The sequence below is a fragment of the Ursus maritimus genome, unplaced genomic scaffold (assembly GCF_017311325.1).
Source record: "Ursus maritimus isolate PB19 unplaced genomic scaffold, ASM1731132v1 scaffold_21, whole genome shotgun sequence".
Lineage (NCBI taxonomy): Eukaryota > Metazoa > Chordata > Mammalia > Carnivora > Ursidae > Ursus > Ursus maritimus.
The window spans coordinates 40,954,645-40,970,558 of NW_024424564.1; the positions used below are offsets into that span (position 1 = coordinate 40,954,645).

Below are 15,914 nucleotides of genomic sequence, written 5' to 3' on the forward strand. Positions count from 1 at the left end.
AAATGCGGATTACAAAACAATGCTCTGGCCTGGGAGAAACGCTGATGAGTGAGGAGATCTTGGGATTTAAACCGCCTGCCAGCCGTTCTAGAACCAAATATACGAGGCCATTTGGAAGAAAATGGGCTTGGGAAGGGAGAGGGTGGGAATCCCTTTATAGGACTCTCCATGGACAGCAGGTTAGAAAAAAAGGAGGATGTCTTTCTGGTTTACATGTAACCTCAGAAGAGGAAGATTCGTTTGTTAGTTTTAAGCAAAAAGGCCGAGGGCCTAGAGAGGACCAGTCAGGATTCTCCTCATGCCTATGCCTTCCATTAACTCCGTGTCTTAAATTAGTCCATTCTTTCCATGGGGTTGCCTCCCCACATGACAGCATTTTACTGCCTTCCCGAAACCTCAGACAGATGGACAATTCCACTCCTCAGGGGTGGGCTTTTGTTAAAGGTCGTATGATCTTCATGGAAAGTAGCTTATTTTTCATTGCAGAAATGGAGTGATCTTTCCTTTGCAAGAACTGTCTGCAACCTAATTAGGGCCTTTAGTCAATGCAAGATCCATTCTTCAAGAGTTTCCTCCCCAGCACTAAATTTCAAGCACCTCACAGGCTCAGGGCTTCACAAAATGGTCTTCTGATCCCTTAAGTTTGAAAGCCCATGGCAGTGAGAGTGAGAAAATTATACTGGGCTGGCAGCTCTCCCACTGTCAATGAGTTGGTCAGAGTTGAATCAATGTGTTTCCTGGTTTGGACAATGAAAGGCTCTGTAGTTCACTAATTGTCCTTTCTTAAACCAAAACTCTCTCTGGATGTCGGTTGGCATGTGCAAGGAGAACCATAGCCAACCAGGCCACCCACTACCAGCACTGGACTCCACAGAAGGCAAAAGAAATGGTAAGAAAGTGTATAAGTTACCTGCAGAAGAGGGGATGCCAAAGTCTTGCCAAGAACCATTCATTCCTGCTAAGACCATTAGTGCTATTTGGGGGCCCCATAACAAATCCTAGGCGGGCAGGGGATGTGGCCAGGATAAAGGAAGGAGCTACATGGGAGAGAGAATCAATGGCGCCATGTTGGCCCAGCCATTGGATTCCATCCTCCTTCCACAACCATCCCTGGTGGTATTTCCATGGAAACAAGCAGGACTGTGAGGTGATACGCTCCACCAACCATCACCACACACTCATCAGCCACACCCCACAGTCTCTCTGATCATTTTCTTTATTGCTTTGTCTGGGCTTTTCTCTCTCACACACACACTCAGCAATCCTGAATCTGAGAGCACTGACAATGGGTCGGAACAGCTCAGAACCACCCCAGGCTAACACTAATGCTCTTATACTTGACACCGTGAACTCTGAGAGAAAGCAGGCTCCTCCAATTCAGGCAATGAATGTGGTAGAAATCTACCCTCTGTGAAGACAGCCTTACCGTTCCCCTCCCCACAGGAGGCTTTGCTATAAGCGGCTCCCCCCCTCTACCAGCAGCCAGGCTGGCAAAGGCAGCCCTGTGGTTATCACACCTCTGCTTCTAGCCATTGCTTGCCCGGGCGTGTATGGCTCAGGACTATCCTGTCAGCTCTAAATTCTGGTCCCTCTCATCGTGCAACGCCATGTTGTCGTGAAGAGGCTGACTCCCAGAGCCAGGCTTACCTGGGTTCAAGTCCAGGCTCTGCCACTTACCAGCTAAGTGACCTTGGCAAGTTCCCTAAACTTTCTGAGCCTCGGTTTCTTCATCTGTTAAGGTGAAGACCACCGACCCTCGTTGTGAAGGTTATCACAGCACGCGGCTGTGTGTTAGGCTGTTGTTAATAGGCAGCACGTCTGAAGCAAATCCAGGATTATGAAGGACAGGTACTGGCAAAACCCGCACCTGAGCTCACACGCGTGCCCTTGAGGGGCGAGACGGAGGTGGGAGAACAGAGACATAGTAGACCAAGACTCAGGGACGTCAAAGGACTTGCAGCCAAGCCTGAGGGGGACAAGCTCAGCTCTCCTATTTAGGGTCCGTTCTTCAGACCCCAGCGGTATTCCGAAGCATGGCTCTCACCCTCAGAGCCACCCTGCCAGGTGAACCCACTGTCAGAAATGATCTGGGGAGCGGGCCGCTTCCATACCCCACGAGCCTTCCTCCACGCATGCTGCCGACCACCGAGGCCAACGAACAGAGCCGTCACACTTGAGCTCGAAAAGATCCCGTATTACCAGACAACACGGTTCCATTTTTTTTTTCTTTAAAAATTAACTTCAAGTACAAGTGGTATTATTCGAGGCACTCGAAAATAGTGAATTCCAGGAAACCCGAGAGGGCGAGGCAGGACAACTAGGGGGTAGCGTTGGTTTTCAGTTGGTTTATTTCTAATCTCCAGCCTCTAGAAAAATGACTTGGGTGTAATCAAATGGAAACAATGAAAATAATACACTTGGAGGTCAAACAGCTAACTTAATAGGAAACTCATTAGAAACGCGGCTGGACAGCTTCACAGCTGAGAGCTCGTGCGTGTGACTAAAAGTGAGGGAGACTCTGGTGCTGTTATTAACCAGGGCGAGTCCTTCCTCTTGGATCCCCTCTGCAGAGACTTCACGTGGAACTTGCGGATCCGGCAGCAAGGGGAGTGTGCTAAAATGCTCAGCGATTCGCCATGGGTTCAGAAGAGTAAACACAAGCATAATACGCCGCTTTGCCAAGTTCAACAAACTGTTTCATGGGGCTCTGAGTCCCTGATGAGGGCAGCAACCAAATGGCTAAGTAAGTAAACCCAAGCCCAAAGGTATCACTCACTGCTCACTGGTGATCGCTGCCAGACACACGTTCTTCTCCGGAATTCACTGATGACAAATGATCAGACCAAGACAAGTTTTGAGCGCAGGGCTCATTTCCTCTTGGTTGCAGGATTAAGTCCATATTTCTCAGTCTGGCCAATTAAATCCGAATCCCCCCGGGGTGAGGCGAGGGCATCAGCATTTTTTACATACGTCCTATGAGATTTTAACGTGTATCCAGCACTCAGAATCACTGATGTAGGCAATCTGGCCACGACCTTCTCTTCTAACCCCTCCCGAGAGAAGGTGATATTCCAGCCATTAAGGACCTCTCAGAGCCCTAAACATCACAGCAGGGATAAGCAGTATTGTTTATGGAGCGTGTATCTGCCACTGTGCTTAGCGATTTTATTCCTTATCTGATTTAATCCTCACAACCTTCTCTAGAAAGTAGTGAGCTATTGGCCCCATTTTGTAAGTAAGAGAACCGACCCTCAAACAGGTTAAGCCCCTAGCCCAAGGTCACATAATAGCAACTGGAAGAGCAGTTGGTTCCCTCAAATCAAAGCCTGCTTGATATGATAAAACCAGAACAGTACCTGGGACATAAGTACTCAAACCATTTTTGCAAAAGCAATGAGTGATCACATGAACGAATGAGAACACTGGGTAGAAGTAATGACCAACAGCCCCTATCAGATCAACTCAGCCATCCCCTGCCTTTGAAAAGGCTTCAATCAGGATAGGCTTGCTGGCTGAGAAGGCCGGGTTAGGGCCCTTGAACCTGCAGGTCCAGGGTCCCTCTGAGACCATGCATTGCTGGGCACTTGATCACGCTCCTGCCACTCTCGAGGGGTTACTTTGCAGGGGCAGCCACACTCTGGGACTCTGGGACCTCTGCTATATCCTGTGGACATGTCCTGGACCAGCCCCACTGCCCCTGGCCAAAAGTTGAGGGGGAAGGAGAAGGCAGGAGGTAGAAAGCCCTGTCATCCAAGCCTACAGCTCACAAGACAGTCTCTGGGCTCTTCCACAGACCCTGTCTCTTGGTTTCTCCTCTGCATCTCTGGATTGTTAGAGCAGTGATTTTCACCACCAGGCAAGAACCATATGCCCTTCCAGAAAAATCTGTCAAATTCTCAGAAGGCACAGGTAGCTTGAAAAAGCATATTATCATGTATACTTCTAGGAAGATGGAAGGATCTTTTAACTGATTAAAAAAAAAATGCATCCAAAGTGTCTTTATAGCAGGAATTCGGAGAATTTTCTAGAATATGGACTCCTTTATGTCTTCTCCTAGGCAACAGATTTAAAGCTCACCAGACACACATGCTTATCAAGGGAGGCACATTTGTTTGTTTCATTTGGCTTTTTCAAGTTTCAGAAACTCTCCAAAAGGTGAGAGATCACAGCTGACCAATGTCCAATAGGCTTCCCACTTTGTTCCAGAAAGGCAGGATCAGGGGCGCCTGGGTGGCACAGCAGTTAAGCGTCTGCCTTCGGCTCAGGGCATGATCCCGGCGTTATGGGATCGAGCCCCACATCAGGCTCCTCCGCTGTGAGTCTGCTTCTTCCTCTCCCACTCCCCCTGCTTGTGTTCCCTCTCTCGCTGGCTGTCTCTATCTCTGTCAAATAAATAAATAAAAATCTTAAAAAAAAAAAAAAAGAAAAAGAAAGGCAGGATCAACCTTACCTAAGACAAGGGACATGATGAAAGGGTTGGCCCGTTCTAGCATATGTCAATGCAAAAAGCCACTGAAGCAATGTAATCTTGCAGGGCCAGGAAGGGAGATTTCCAGGAACACAAAATAAGGGCATACAAGTGAAGGCAGCAGCAGAATCTCCCCCACTCACTCCCCCGCCTTTTCCTTCCCCTCCCCCTTTCCCAGCGGGACTGTTACCAGATGGGGTGCTAAGTTTCCCTAAAGTGTTGTGTGGCAAGACATTCATTCTCTCGGTTTTGCAGACTGGGTCTCCTAGGTTTTCAAAGGGGAAGCCAGGGCGAGACAACGAGACAACGTGCCTTTGATGTTTGCGCTCGGGTCCTGAAATCAGAACGTCAGGCAAAAACTGTTTTTATCTCCTTCCACCCTAGGCAGCCAAGTTGAAAGCTCTGGCGGGCACTTCCTTTTCAGCTGTTCTTTCCATATTGTCAATTCCCACCCTGCTGAGAGAATGGAATTCCTTTGACTGGAAACAGGGGTCCATCTCAGAGATGGTGCCAGAGATTTCTCTCTTCCTTTTCTTTCTCCGTTAGGTTATTACCCTTAGCATCACACACTAGAAGGTGTGTGCCCACCCTCTTTTATTTACTTAGCATTAGAAACCAGTCATGGCTTGTGTTTACACAGAGTCGACAAATTTGAGGGTTAATCACCTTCACCTGCAGGTCAATAGGAGCGTAACCCCTGGGTCTAGTTCGAGAAAGAAACATTTGAAAGGAATTATTTTTGAGATTTGGTGAACAGCAGCGTTAATTCAGTGAAGCCGCAGATTTCTTGAGCCTGTGGGTATTGTGAATAATGTACAAATAACTTACATTTCCACAGTCTGCAGTTTAGAAAACACTTGGATCTTTGAGTTGACCAGATTTGGGCCCCAAGCTTCTTCCTGAGATGTATGCAGAAATATTTTCTAAAATACCCACGAAGCTGGCATTCAATGCCCTCACGTATTTCAGACAACAACCCCCATGAACGCCAAGAATTCTCTGTATCACAGGTTCCAGAATAATGCTTGCCCCCAGTTAGGGGTCCGTGCAGACCACCAAATGACCTGGCTTGTCTTAGGCCCACGAGCTCCAGAGTGACTAGGTTCAGAGCTTAGATCTACCACTTCTTAGGTGTGACTTTGGGAAATGTACTTGGCCTCTCAGATAAAATTTCCTTACCATAGAATAGGGATGTTAACAGTTTGCATTTCAGGGACATAAGGATTAAGTGAGATAATACAAGCACACATCCTAGCACAGGGTAAAACTCAGTAACTCCTAGCTATTATTCGTATTATTTTAAAGTGTAAATAAAAGCTACTTTCTTCCTCAAAATCAGTGGCTTTGCCCTACTCCTGGAACAGAATCCGCAGCCCTCCTTAGCCAATCTGGTCAAGATCCGGCCCTCCCTGACTTCCTCTCTCCACCACCTTCCTACTCACTCGCTCCCTCAGCCTCACAGACCCTTTGTCACTTCTGCCCACACAAGCTCCTTCCCTTCTCTGAGCAGTGTTTGTTCGCACATGCCATTCCCTTTGCCTGGAATGCCCAGGTCCTGGGGGGGGGGGGGGGGGGGGGGGCGAGGGGGGGCACTCACTCCCCGATCCATTCAGTCCTCAGCTGGGTAGCCACTTCACTGTGGGCATTCCTATTCATGGAATGTCAGCCCCATGAGACCAGAGCTTGTCCTGTCCACCCCAGTACCCCTAGTGCCTAGAACAGGGCCCTGCATGTAACAAACACTCAATCTGTACTGTGGTTTTTTGTTTGTTTTACTGAATGAATTGCCTTTTCTCTGGAACTAGTATTCAGTATCACTGGATAGTACAGTCCAAGATGGTGCTTTCCCGCTCTGGAAAGCCCAAAGTTCCTAAACACACAGGGTTAGACACACCCTTGCTTTGCCACGTTGCTGCTTTTGCTGCTGCCACTGCTGCATGGGCGTCTGTGAGTGCGTGTATTTTAAATCACAAAAGTCCCAGCTGAAGAAGAACTCGTAGGGTTCTTCCACAGTTCCATTCACTTGGCTAATGTCCAAACAGCCAGTTAGATGGCTGGGCACTGATTTTTCATTCAGCAAAATCTGTGCGGTCTTGCACACCGAAGGCTCCTGATTGGCCGGTCAGACAACCAATCAGCTTCCAGGGAGAAGGTTCCCTTTCACACTGAGCTTGGCCAGGAGACCACAGACTCGGGCTCCCCACCATTGCTGCCACCACACCGTCCCTATCACACCTCGGGGCAGAGAAGGAGTGAAAAGGCCAGCCTGGGAGGGGTGGGGGTGGGGGATGCCTGGGGCACGCAGGTGGGTTGCCGAGCCAGCAGAACAAGACACTAGATCAGAAACATAGCTCAGAGGCCCAGTGGAGGAAAAACCAAATGAGGTCAGGAGCCATGTGTGCCAGGGCCACCAGCTAGCCATGGTACCCAGTGTCATGAATTGAATGGGGTCCTCCAAACTCATATGCTGATGTCCCAACGCCCTGTACTTCAGAATGCGACCCTGCTTGGAGACTGGGCCTTTAAAAAGATAATTAAAGTTAAATGAGGACATCAGGGTGGGCCCTAATCCAGTATGACTGGTGTCCTTATAAAAAGGGAAATTTGGACACAGACACAGAGGGGACAGCATATGAAGATGTGGGGATAAGACGGCCATCTATAAGCCAAGGAAAAAGGCTTGGAAGAAAGCCACCCTCTGATACCTGAATCTCGGACTTCTAGTCTCTAGAACTGAGAAACAACACATTTCTGTTGGGCAAACCACCCAGTTCGTGGTATTCTGTTGTGACAGCCTTGGCAAACGAATATACCAGGCGAGTCTTAACGTTCCAGGGCCTCAATCTGCACAGCTGCAAAATGGGACACCTGGCCTGCCCCTCCTACAGGTAAGCTGTAGGGATTAATTGAGGCCTGAGGTGGGGGAGCTTTGTAAACTATACAGAATTCCACGGATGACCTCGGGAGGTCATCACTCTCAGGGCCAGGTCCTGGGGTCCTGGGCAGCAAAGCAGATAAAGTCAGAAGCCCCTGGAGACTGTGGGGTCGCAGTTAGAGGTGCAGAAGCTGGAACCTCGCCTTGGCAATCCCCTGCTCCAAACCTCCGGAGAAGGGAGGGGGGCTGCCCTCCTCCACAGCTATTTGGTGGATGTGGGAGAAACAGAACTTGCGTGGGAGAAGGGAAAGAGAACAGAGCAGAAACCAGAGGTTTCTAAGAAATGGAAAAAAAAAAAAAAGCCACATTTAACTCCCTGGGAGTTTTCTGAATAAAGACAATATATTTTATTTGTATGGTACTCTGCAGGTCACAAAACACTTGATGGCAATAGAGATTTTTTTTTAACCTGTTTGAGGTCAGGAATCCCTCTGACAATCTGATGAAAGCTATACACCCTCTCCTTAGAAAAAATAAACCCATGCACTCGACATCTAAAACATTATACACCAGCATGGTCCTATCCTGCAATGATGAAAAAGTTCTGTATCTATACTATCCAATATGGCAGCCACTAGCTGCATATGGCTATTGAGCCCTTGAAATGTGGCTATAGTGGGACTGAAGACTGAATTTTTAATTATTTTATTTTATTAATTTTAATTTAAATATCCATCTATGGCTCATGGCTTCTATATTAGACAAGGCAATTATACAATATTCCAGAGGACTTACAGACACCCTGCAGTTCCATTGACCCTTGCCAATGGACCAAGTTAGGAACCACTTGTAATGATTATACAGTCTTCACAATAATGACATTTTTGAGTTTGCCAGAACATGTATCATCTAATTTAATCCTATCAACAACCCTAAGAAAGAGGTAGAACTGTTATCCCCATCTTATAGGTATGGTTACTGTGTCCCTGAGAGGCCCCCCAAGTTGCCCAAAGTCTCATGTCAAGGCCACAGTGAAGGATTTGAGAGTAAAACCCAAGAGCCTGATGTGGGAACTCAAGCTCTTTCCTGATTCCCCAAAACCTGTTGATAGGGTTTTATGAATTGAGGTCCAAGCTTCCACCTGACGTCTCAATGGAAATTATTTCCAGTCACCCAAAGAACTTTAAATTATGTGGTACCTATCTTTAAAGTTATAAGCAAGGGTCCTTCTCTATGCCAAGAAATACCAAACACAGCACTGCTCACAGAACATGTGACCCATACTGGTCCATACTGTAGAGGTCATCCTTCAAAAGTGCCTTCAAGTTCCCATGGTAACCAGGCCACCGGGAACAAAAACACTGAGAATTTTATAAAACTCACTCTCCTCCTGCATTGTATATCTCCACTCACTTCCAACGTCTAGAAGTTCCCCTCATTTGCAGGCATATTCAGAGGTGTTTTATCAACCTGGAAATCTACTTTCCCCAATTCTTCCTCAAAATAACGCCTTCAAGGCCCAGCCTGTATGCCACGAAAACTTCTAAGCTCCAGGACTCCATGGTTCCAGAATATGTTGCTTGCATATCTACATAACATTCTTCTGTCATGCCTTGTATGGTGCCTTGAATGTGGGGTCCATAGCCTGTTGTCTCTTTCAGTTTCTAACCACACTGAACACAGTGCTTAACCAGACACGGTCACTTGGTAGACCAGTGATTCCACACTTGTCAAAACATGGACTGCAGGGCCCCATCCCCAGACCTGCTGAGTCAGCAGGTCCTCTTTAGGGCCCTGGAATCTGCATTTCTAACAATCCCAATTTATACGGATGTTACTGGTTCAGGGACTGCACTTTGAGAATCGCTGCAAGAGATGTGTGTGGAATGAATAAATGATTGAATGAATGAAAATTTCCCTTAAGCACCCTCTCCCCAAGGGCTCCAAAAATGAACTTTAGAAAAATCAGGATAAAAATTATTACCCACATTTACTGCTAGATAAGGAACAAAAATAGAAGCAACGGTGGCGGGCGCGGGGAATGGCCAAAAACAGCAGGGAACCAGGAGAAGGAAAACTTAAGATAGATATCAGAAAAACTTTCAGGTTACCATCTGGTTTCCTCTTAGCCATTACTGTGTAATGTATTATGATCAGACCATAATTAAAAATACTATAATGAGACCAAATTAAAAATAGGTTCATTTTTCTGACTCTACCATATATTTAAAAATATTATGGAGAAATACTCTGACTCAGTAAGTCCAAGCCTCGAAAATTTTTCATAAGAAAAAAAATAATAATTATCAGAAATGAATATAAAAACGATTATGAGGGTCACGAACGCCCTGCTTATAATCACCAGAAATTTGAAGCAACTAAAATGTTTAACAAAAGGAATTAGATTCAATAAATTATGGCACATATATAAATGGATTACTCTAAAGCCTTTTAAAACGTCCTTACAGGGAATATTTATTGACATAGAAAGAGATGCGTGATATAAAACATGAAAAAAAAATTAAGTCAAAAACTAGTATAAACAGTATGATCCAGCTTTGGATAAAAATCATACACAGATATAGAGAGATAGATAAAAATATAAATACAGTTAGAGTGCTATTTATCAACCGGGGGGTTAGAACTGAAATTATTCTGAAATTTTAACTTGTGTATTTCTGCAACAAATACATATTGCTTGAGTAATTTTTTTACAGATATTAAAAAAAAGAGAGATAAACTAAAGGAAATTTATACTCGCCATTTCTTCCCAGGAAGGTTCAACGAGTTGAAGCACGAGCATTTTTGTAACTTTCTCCCAGCCCCACTTTCCTACAAACACCAACTACAACTTGGATTCCATTGGCGAAGCATGTGCCCCACCAAGAGATCCCTCTTCTTTCTTGGTACTTCCGGGAGCTGCTCAAAGATAATTTCCAACTTAAAGAGCCTCCACTTGGAATAGCTCATGACTCCACCACTGGGGCATCTGCCTTAGGGAACAACATTGACAATGGATCCACCGTGACCCTGGCCACCCAGCAAACTGCCATTTTTCAGAAACCATGGCTGTCTCTCATACTGGCTTTTAATAAGGCGGGTTGCTTAGCAACTGCCAAGAACTGGCAAAAAGGCAGAAGAAGTCACCAGCCGGAGCTATTTTATGACCAAAGTGAGCTGGGCTACGTATGTCTGGTTGCATTCAAGGTAACCCAATAAGAGATAACACCCAGCTATTTTTGCATCATGAGGAAAAATACTTGGCTCTTGCCCAGGAGGGCAATTACCTAAAAATCTTGGCAGGCCCCATAGTATGAGAAATGGTAACGGATACGCGGGTGAAAAAAAAAAAAATCACTGACCTTCATAAATACTGATGATATGAGGATGGTTGAGGGATGACATGATCTCAATCTCTCGTCTGATGTGAACCATGTCTTGTTCATCCTTAATTTTGTCCTTACGAATGGATTTTATAGCAACCTATAAAGTCAGGAAATGAAATGTTACCCAGAGAACTAAACAGATGCAAATCAGCCATTGGGGGAGTTTGGAAAATAAATACAGATGTTACTTGTTGGCAGAACCGACAATAACCAAAACAAAGCTTCGAAATACCCCCTGTCACGTCTTTCATTTATAGCAAAAACACCCTTCTCCCAACAACAGAAAACATCAGGTTCCAACAGCCTAGGGTTTGGGATGCTGGGCTGGTTTGTTGTTTTTTTGAGGGTTTTTTTTTTTTTTTCCCATAAAGCGGAGGCTGCTTCACGCGGCCAGATCCATTTACTCTAGGAATCCTGATCCTTTGAAAAAAAGAAAAAGGAGAGCTCAGTTTACAGGGTATCGATGATGGAACATGGATGGGTGAAATCAGTATAACTCAGCTCCACTGGGCAGCTGCCTCAGCAAAGGCTAACGAAAGCTCTACTGCATGGGGCTTCTCGAAGGCCCGTTCTGCTCAAACGTACGGTTCTAAGACTCCAGCCTATGCTGCGTGTTTGTGTGATCGCTCTGTGGCCAAGTTCTTCCTTCACCCTTCCTCTTGCCCAAGGACCTTTGATGCACGTGATGAGACAAAAAGTCTCTGCTATAGAAAAATCAGGATCAAACAAAGGGAGTGACAGCCAGACTCCCTGTCCAGCCCGTTGATTCCCGTGCCAGTGTCTGCAAATGCAAACTGTAGAGGGCTGCCAGGGCCAACGCACAGAGCGGTTACTCAAAAGAAACACATAAATAAAAAAAGCATTAAATGACAATGGGAATCTAATAAGGAAAAAGGTGTTTGCCCATGGATTCATCTTTGCTCATAAACAAGTTGCTTCGTCATTTAATCCGCCCTGGCTTGAAGGGAGGCAAAAAGTACTTTGGAGGGGGAAGGTGTCCCTGGGTAAAAAGGCCCATCAACCAAGGTGCTGCCACCTCCAAAAACCTGCTTAGTCCCCTCCAGAGTGGTCCTTCTGTGATGTCAGCTCTCACCCGCACCACCCTCTCCCAGATGAAAGGTACTCAGCCCGTCCCCCTGGATCGCAAAGGCATGAAGTGCTCCTTGTTACCAGGAGGCCACTGCGACACCTGGAACTGTCAGCCTCAGCGGGAACGTACTTCCATCTGTGCACGTTAACATCTTCGGGTTTACACCAGGTCTCCACCAAGCACGATACTTGGGAACGTTTGTAAAATACAACTGGTCCATCTATAACTCAGTAAGAGTTGGGCACCTACTATTATTGTTATTATTATTACTATCGTTATCATTATTATTGTTTTTGCTACTTGCTGACTTCCCAACAAGTGGGAGAAATGGCCGAGGAGGTCCCCATATTTCTCCTCTCCTCCCCAGCTGTAATGAAATTAGTATTCGTGTCATCACTTGGCTCTATACCAGTGGGGATCTAATTCACTGCTTTATCTCCAGTGCTTAACTCCGGGTTGGCACGTGGCCGGCCTGAGAAAAGCCTTAGTGTGGGCAGGTGGGGAGGTGCCAGGTAGACAGAAAGGAAAGGGGGAGGGAGGAGGGGAGGGGAGGAGGAGGCGGGGGTGATGGGTGCCGTGAGGTTATGAGAACCTAAACTGGAGAAGTGACAGTGGAGTCGGAGCCGAAAAGGAAGGACCACCCTAGACAGACACCACCGGCGAGACAGGCACCCTAGGAAGACGCTTACTTTCTCTTTGACATCCTACCTGCAAGAGGAACAGAGGAATGGACAAAGCAGACCGGAAACACGGGATGGGAGGCCCTGCTGTAAACCGAGGGGCCGGCACCATCGTCCCTTAGCCTGGGGGCAGACCCCGAGACTGCATAAAAGGAGGCTGCCCAGAGATGAAGGAGCTTCCAGCTTCAAGGCCCCTTTTCACCCGGGTGCCCGGCTCAAAGCCGCGCCAGGCCCTCCCGACAGCCCCATTCCGTATGCAGCAAGAAAAGCCTCTCTGTGCTTACGTCAAATGTAAAGATATGACTGGAAGGCTTTATTTTGTCTGAGCTGGGACTGTGATCCTGGGAGCTTGTTCTCGGAGGAAGCAGACAGTGAACACATACAGGCCGCGGAGGATGTGGGTGGCTGTTGGACCAACTCCTGCATTCCTCCAGGAACTAAAGATGGGCCAGGGGAGAAACCACCCCTTTGATTATGCAGCAGGCTGAACTTGGCCTCAAGGAGGCCCTATTGTCAAATGGCAAGAGGCATAAATTTCTTCCCCCGTCCAGGGTCAAGGGAAGGTAGTGACGTTCTGGGGGGTAAGAAAATAAGCCCACTTGTCAGTTCCCCCCAACAGTGGAGCAGGAGGCACGTCTGCCAGGAGGATGCTTCCAGGCCAGTAGGAACAGGAAAGTGCTCACATTCTAATAAAACCCCACTCAGCACTGAGGAAACTAAAAGGGTCCCATAAACGTTACTAACCATGGTGGCCGTTGGGCCACAAAAGCTTCCCTCTTCCCGCAATGAATCTCCTATTGAAAATGTAAAAGAGGGCTCATTCTGCCCTTTCAGAGGGTCGGGAGGAAGTCAGCTGGAGACAAATGCTAGAAATCGCTTAGAACCATGCAACTGTCAAGGCCGGGGAAGGCTCTCAGCTCAACTCCCAAGAGCAGGGGGCTGTCTCAGCCAAGGCTGCAGAGCCCGTCATGGCACAGCCCGGATAACTGCACGCTGTGTAGACCTGGCGGGAAGGGCTCTTCGCTCCGCGGGTCTTCACAGCCTCATCCAGGCGTCCGCGCCAGGATGCCTCGCGGCGGCCCTCCCCGACCCCCCTCGCCGCCCCTTCCCCTGCTTTCTCTTCCTTGGGACCTATCACGCCATCTGACATTCTCCTGCTTCTTCGTTTGCTGCGTCTTCAGCCTGTGACCAAATCCAGCTGGTGGCCTGTTTCTGTAGGACCCAGAAAGCTAAGAATGGTTGTCGTATTTTTAAAGAGTCGTTTATAAAAGGAGACAGAGCTCCATAAACGTAGCTCCTGTAACGTGAGGTGGTGCCTGCTTCACGAAGCCGAGGGAGAAACTGAGCCAGCCACGCGGGGAAGCGGTGTTGCGTCCCGGTCAGGGGCATGGCTCTGGGTCCTGCTGAAAGCACGCACGAGCGGCTGTGTGACCTTGAGCGGGTTGTGCAACCTTTCTGTGCTCCAGCTTCCTCACCCATCAAGGAGGTACCCTGTGAGGATTAGGGTGAACAGGGGAATAAGATATTCCCACTCGAACCAAAAATCCATCTCAAGATACCCACTTCTCTAGATTTGGACGGTTCGTTCGTTCACTTCTTTTTCGGAGCACCTACCAGGTACCAAGCACAGCACTGGCACAGCCCAAAAGGGACCCAACAAGGTTCTGTCCCAGCACTCAAGGTTGGGGGGAAGTGAGGGGTGGCAAAAATTACACAAATAATTACGTAATTTTCCTCCCGGCCAAAGGCTACCGAAGAGACACACAGAGGTGTGGGCATTCTGGAGAAAACTTCCTCTCCAGTTTTCCTCAGTCCTCACCCACATCGACAAAGAAAGATAGAGGGAAGGAAAGGGCCCAGCAGGAAGAGATTACCAAATGTCTGAAATCATACACCCTCCAAAAAAAAAAAATCCAATTTGTTGCACCACATGCCAAAAAGATGTCACTCTGCCTGCAAAGTGACGGGAACTCACGGGCAGTACAGCCACTTTCATAAATGTTCCCAAGTCTAGACAGCACCGTGTGCCTTATAAAACGGTCTGCCTTTAAATAAGGCCACCCTATAGTTTAATGTCTAAACCGTATGCAGCAGCAGGCCTGGCCGGGGACCTGTGAATTCTGCCCTGCGGTGCCTGCCTCCTTCGGAGGCCAACTCAGCCCAGCCAGCCCCCAGCCCTGGTGAAACGGAGCCGGCCCCGCCTCCTCTTCCCTTCACGCACTTTTTCCTTTTTGGAATAATCACCACAAACCACCTGTTCTGCAGCCTGCTGGGAGTCCTTGCCCGCAGTGGCTGCCGGGAATGTTAAGAGCCTGGTGGCTGGGCAGGGATCTGGGAGGCAGCGGGGTACTGCGAAAGCTCAGGCTTTTGCTGGCTAGCTGACTTCGGGGGAGCCCCAGCATCACAGGTCTGTTTCCTCATCTGTAAAACGGGCCTGGGAAGCCCCCCTTCCTTGGGGCTGTTGTAAGGAGTGGGAACAATGTGAGTAAAGTATCTGGCACACAGTAGGTGTTTACTGAATGGTGGTGATGATAGATGAGGCCTGGCAGATACGGGGTCCCAGACCATGCTTTAGGGGGGATGAGCCCCCAGCAAATCATCTTATAGGCCTTCCCCCTCCCCCATTCCCCACACCTACCCTCTCCTTCCCCACATTTGTACTGAGGCAAGAGCAGGTAAAATTCATACCCAGCCTGCCTGCCCGCAGAGACTGGGGCAGCCAGCCGTGCTCCTGGCCCGCTCTGGGGAGTCGGGGACATTCTGGACAGGCTGTATGCTTGCCAGCCTCTAACCACGAGCATCACCGCCCTCCTCCCTCTAGAACCACTTCCCGTGGATGCGCGTTCACTGCCATATGTCAGCCTGCAGGGAGTGTCCTAGGACGCTGTTTCTCAAACAGGGGACACGCACACCTTGTTAAAATGCAGATTCGGAGTCCAGAGGTCTACCGTGGGGCCAGGGATTCTGCACTTCTAGCAAGCTCCCAGGCGACGACCGTGATGCAGGTCCAGGGCCCACGCTCCGAGTGAAGAGTTCTGAGTGCTCTGTGTTGGGCCCTGACGTACCCACCTTTTAACACAAGTGGCAATATTCTTAACAATGGCAGTAACTACCATTTCTTAAGTGACCTTATCTCATTTAATCCTAACTACAACCCCATTTTACAGGGGAGGAAACTGAGGTACAGAAAAGACAAACACTACCCAAACTCACATAGTTTGTAAAAGGAACAAGCTAAGACGCCCACTGAGGCTGCTGATTCTAGAGGCTCTGGGTAAAGCTGGCATGGACGGCAAACATGGCGGGTGACAGAACCTCTCCACGGATCTCAAAGAGTCTCCAAAACTTGGTGTGAGGGACCTGTCCAAGCAGATGAAGTTTTATGGGGTCCTATGTGCGGTGCCAGGAGGCAGCA

General features: G+C 48.0%; 1 protein-coding gene across 2 annotated transcripts in view; it reads right to left on the minus strand.

Moving 5' to 3' along the window:
- The window catches only part of NUAK1 (NUAK family kinase 1), a 71,007-nt gene that overhangs the window by 28,177 nt on the left and 26,916 nt on the right, over positions 1-15,914 (minus strand). For both annotated transcript variants that reach the window (XM_040637416.1, XM_040637417.1), the window contains one exon: positions 10,706-10,826. In XM_040637416.1, the coding sequence (XP_040493350.1) occupies positions 10,706-10,826 (121 nt within the window). The remainder of the gene's footprint in view (positions 1-10,705; positions 10,827-15,914) is intronic.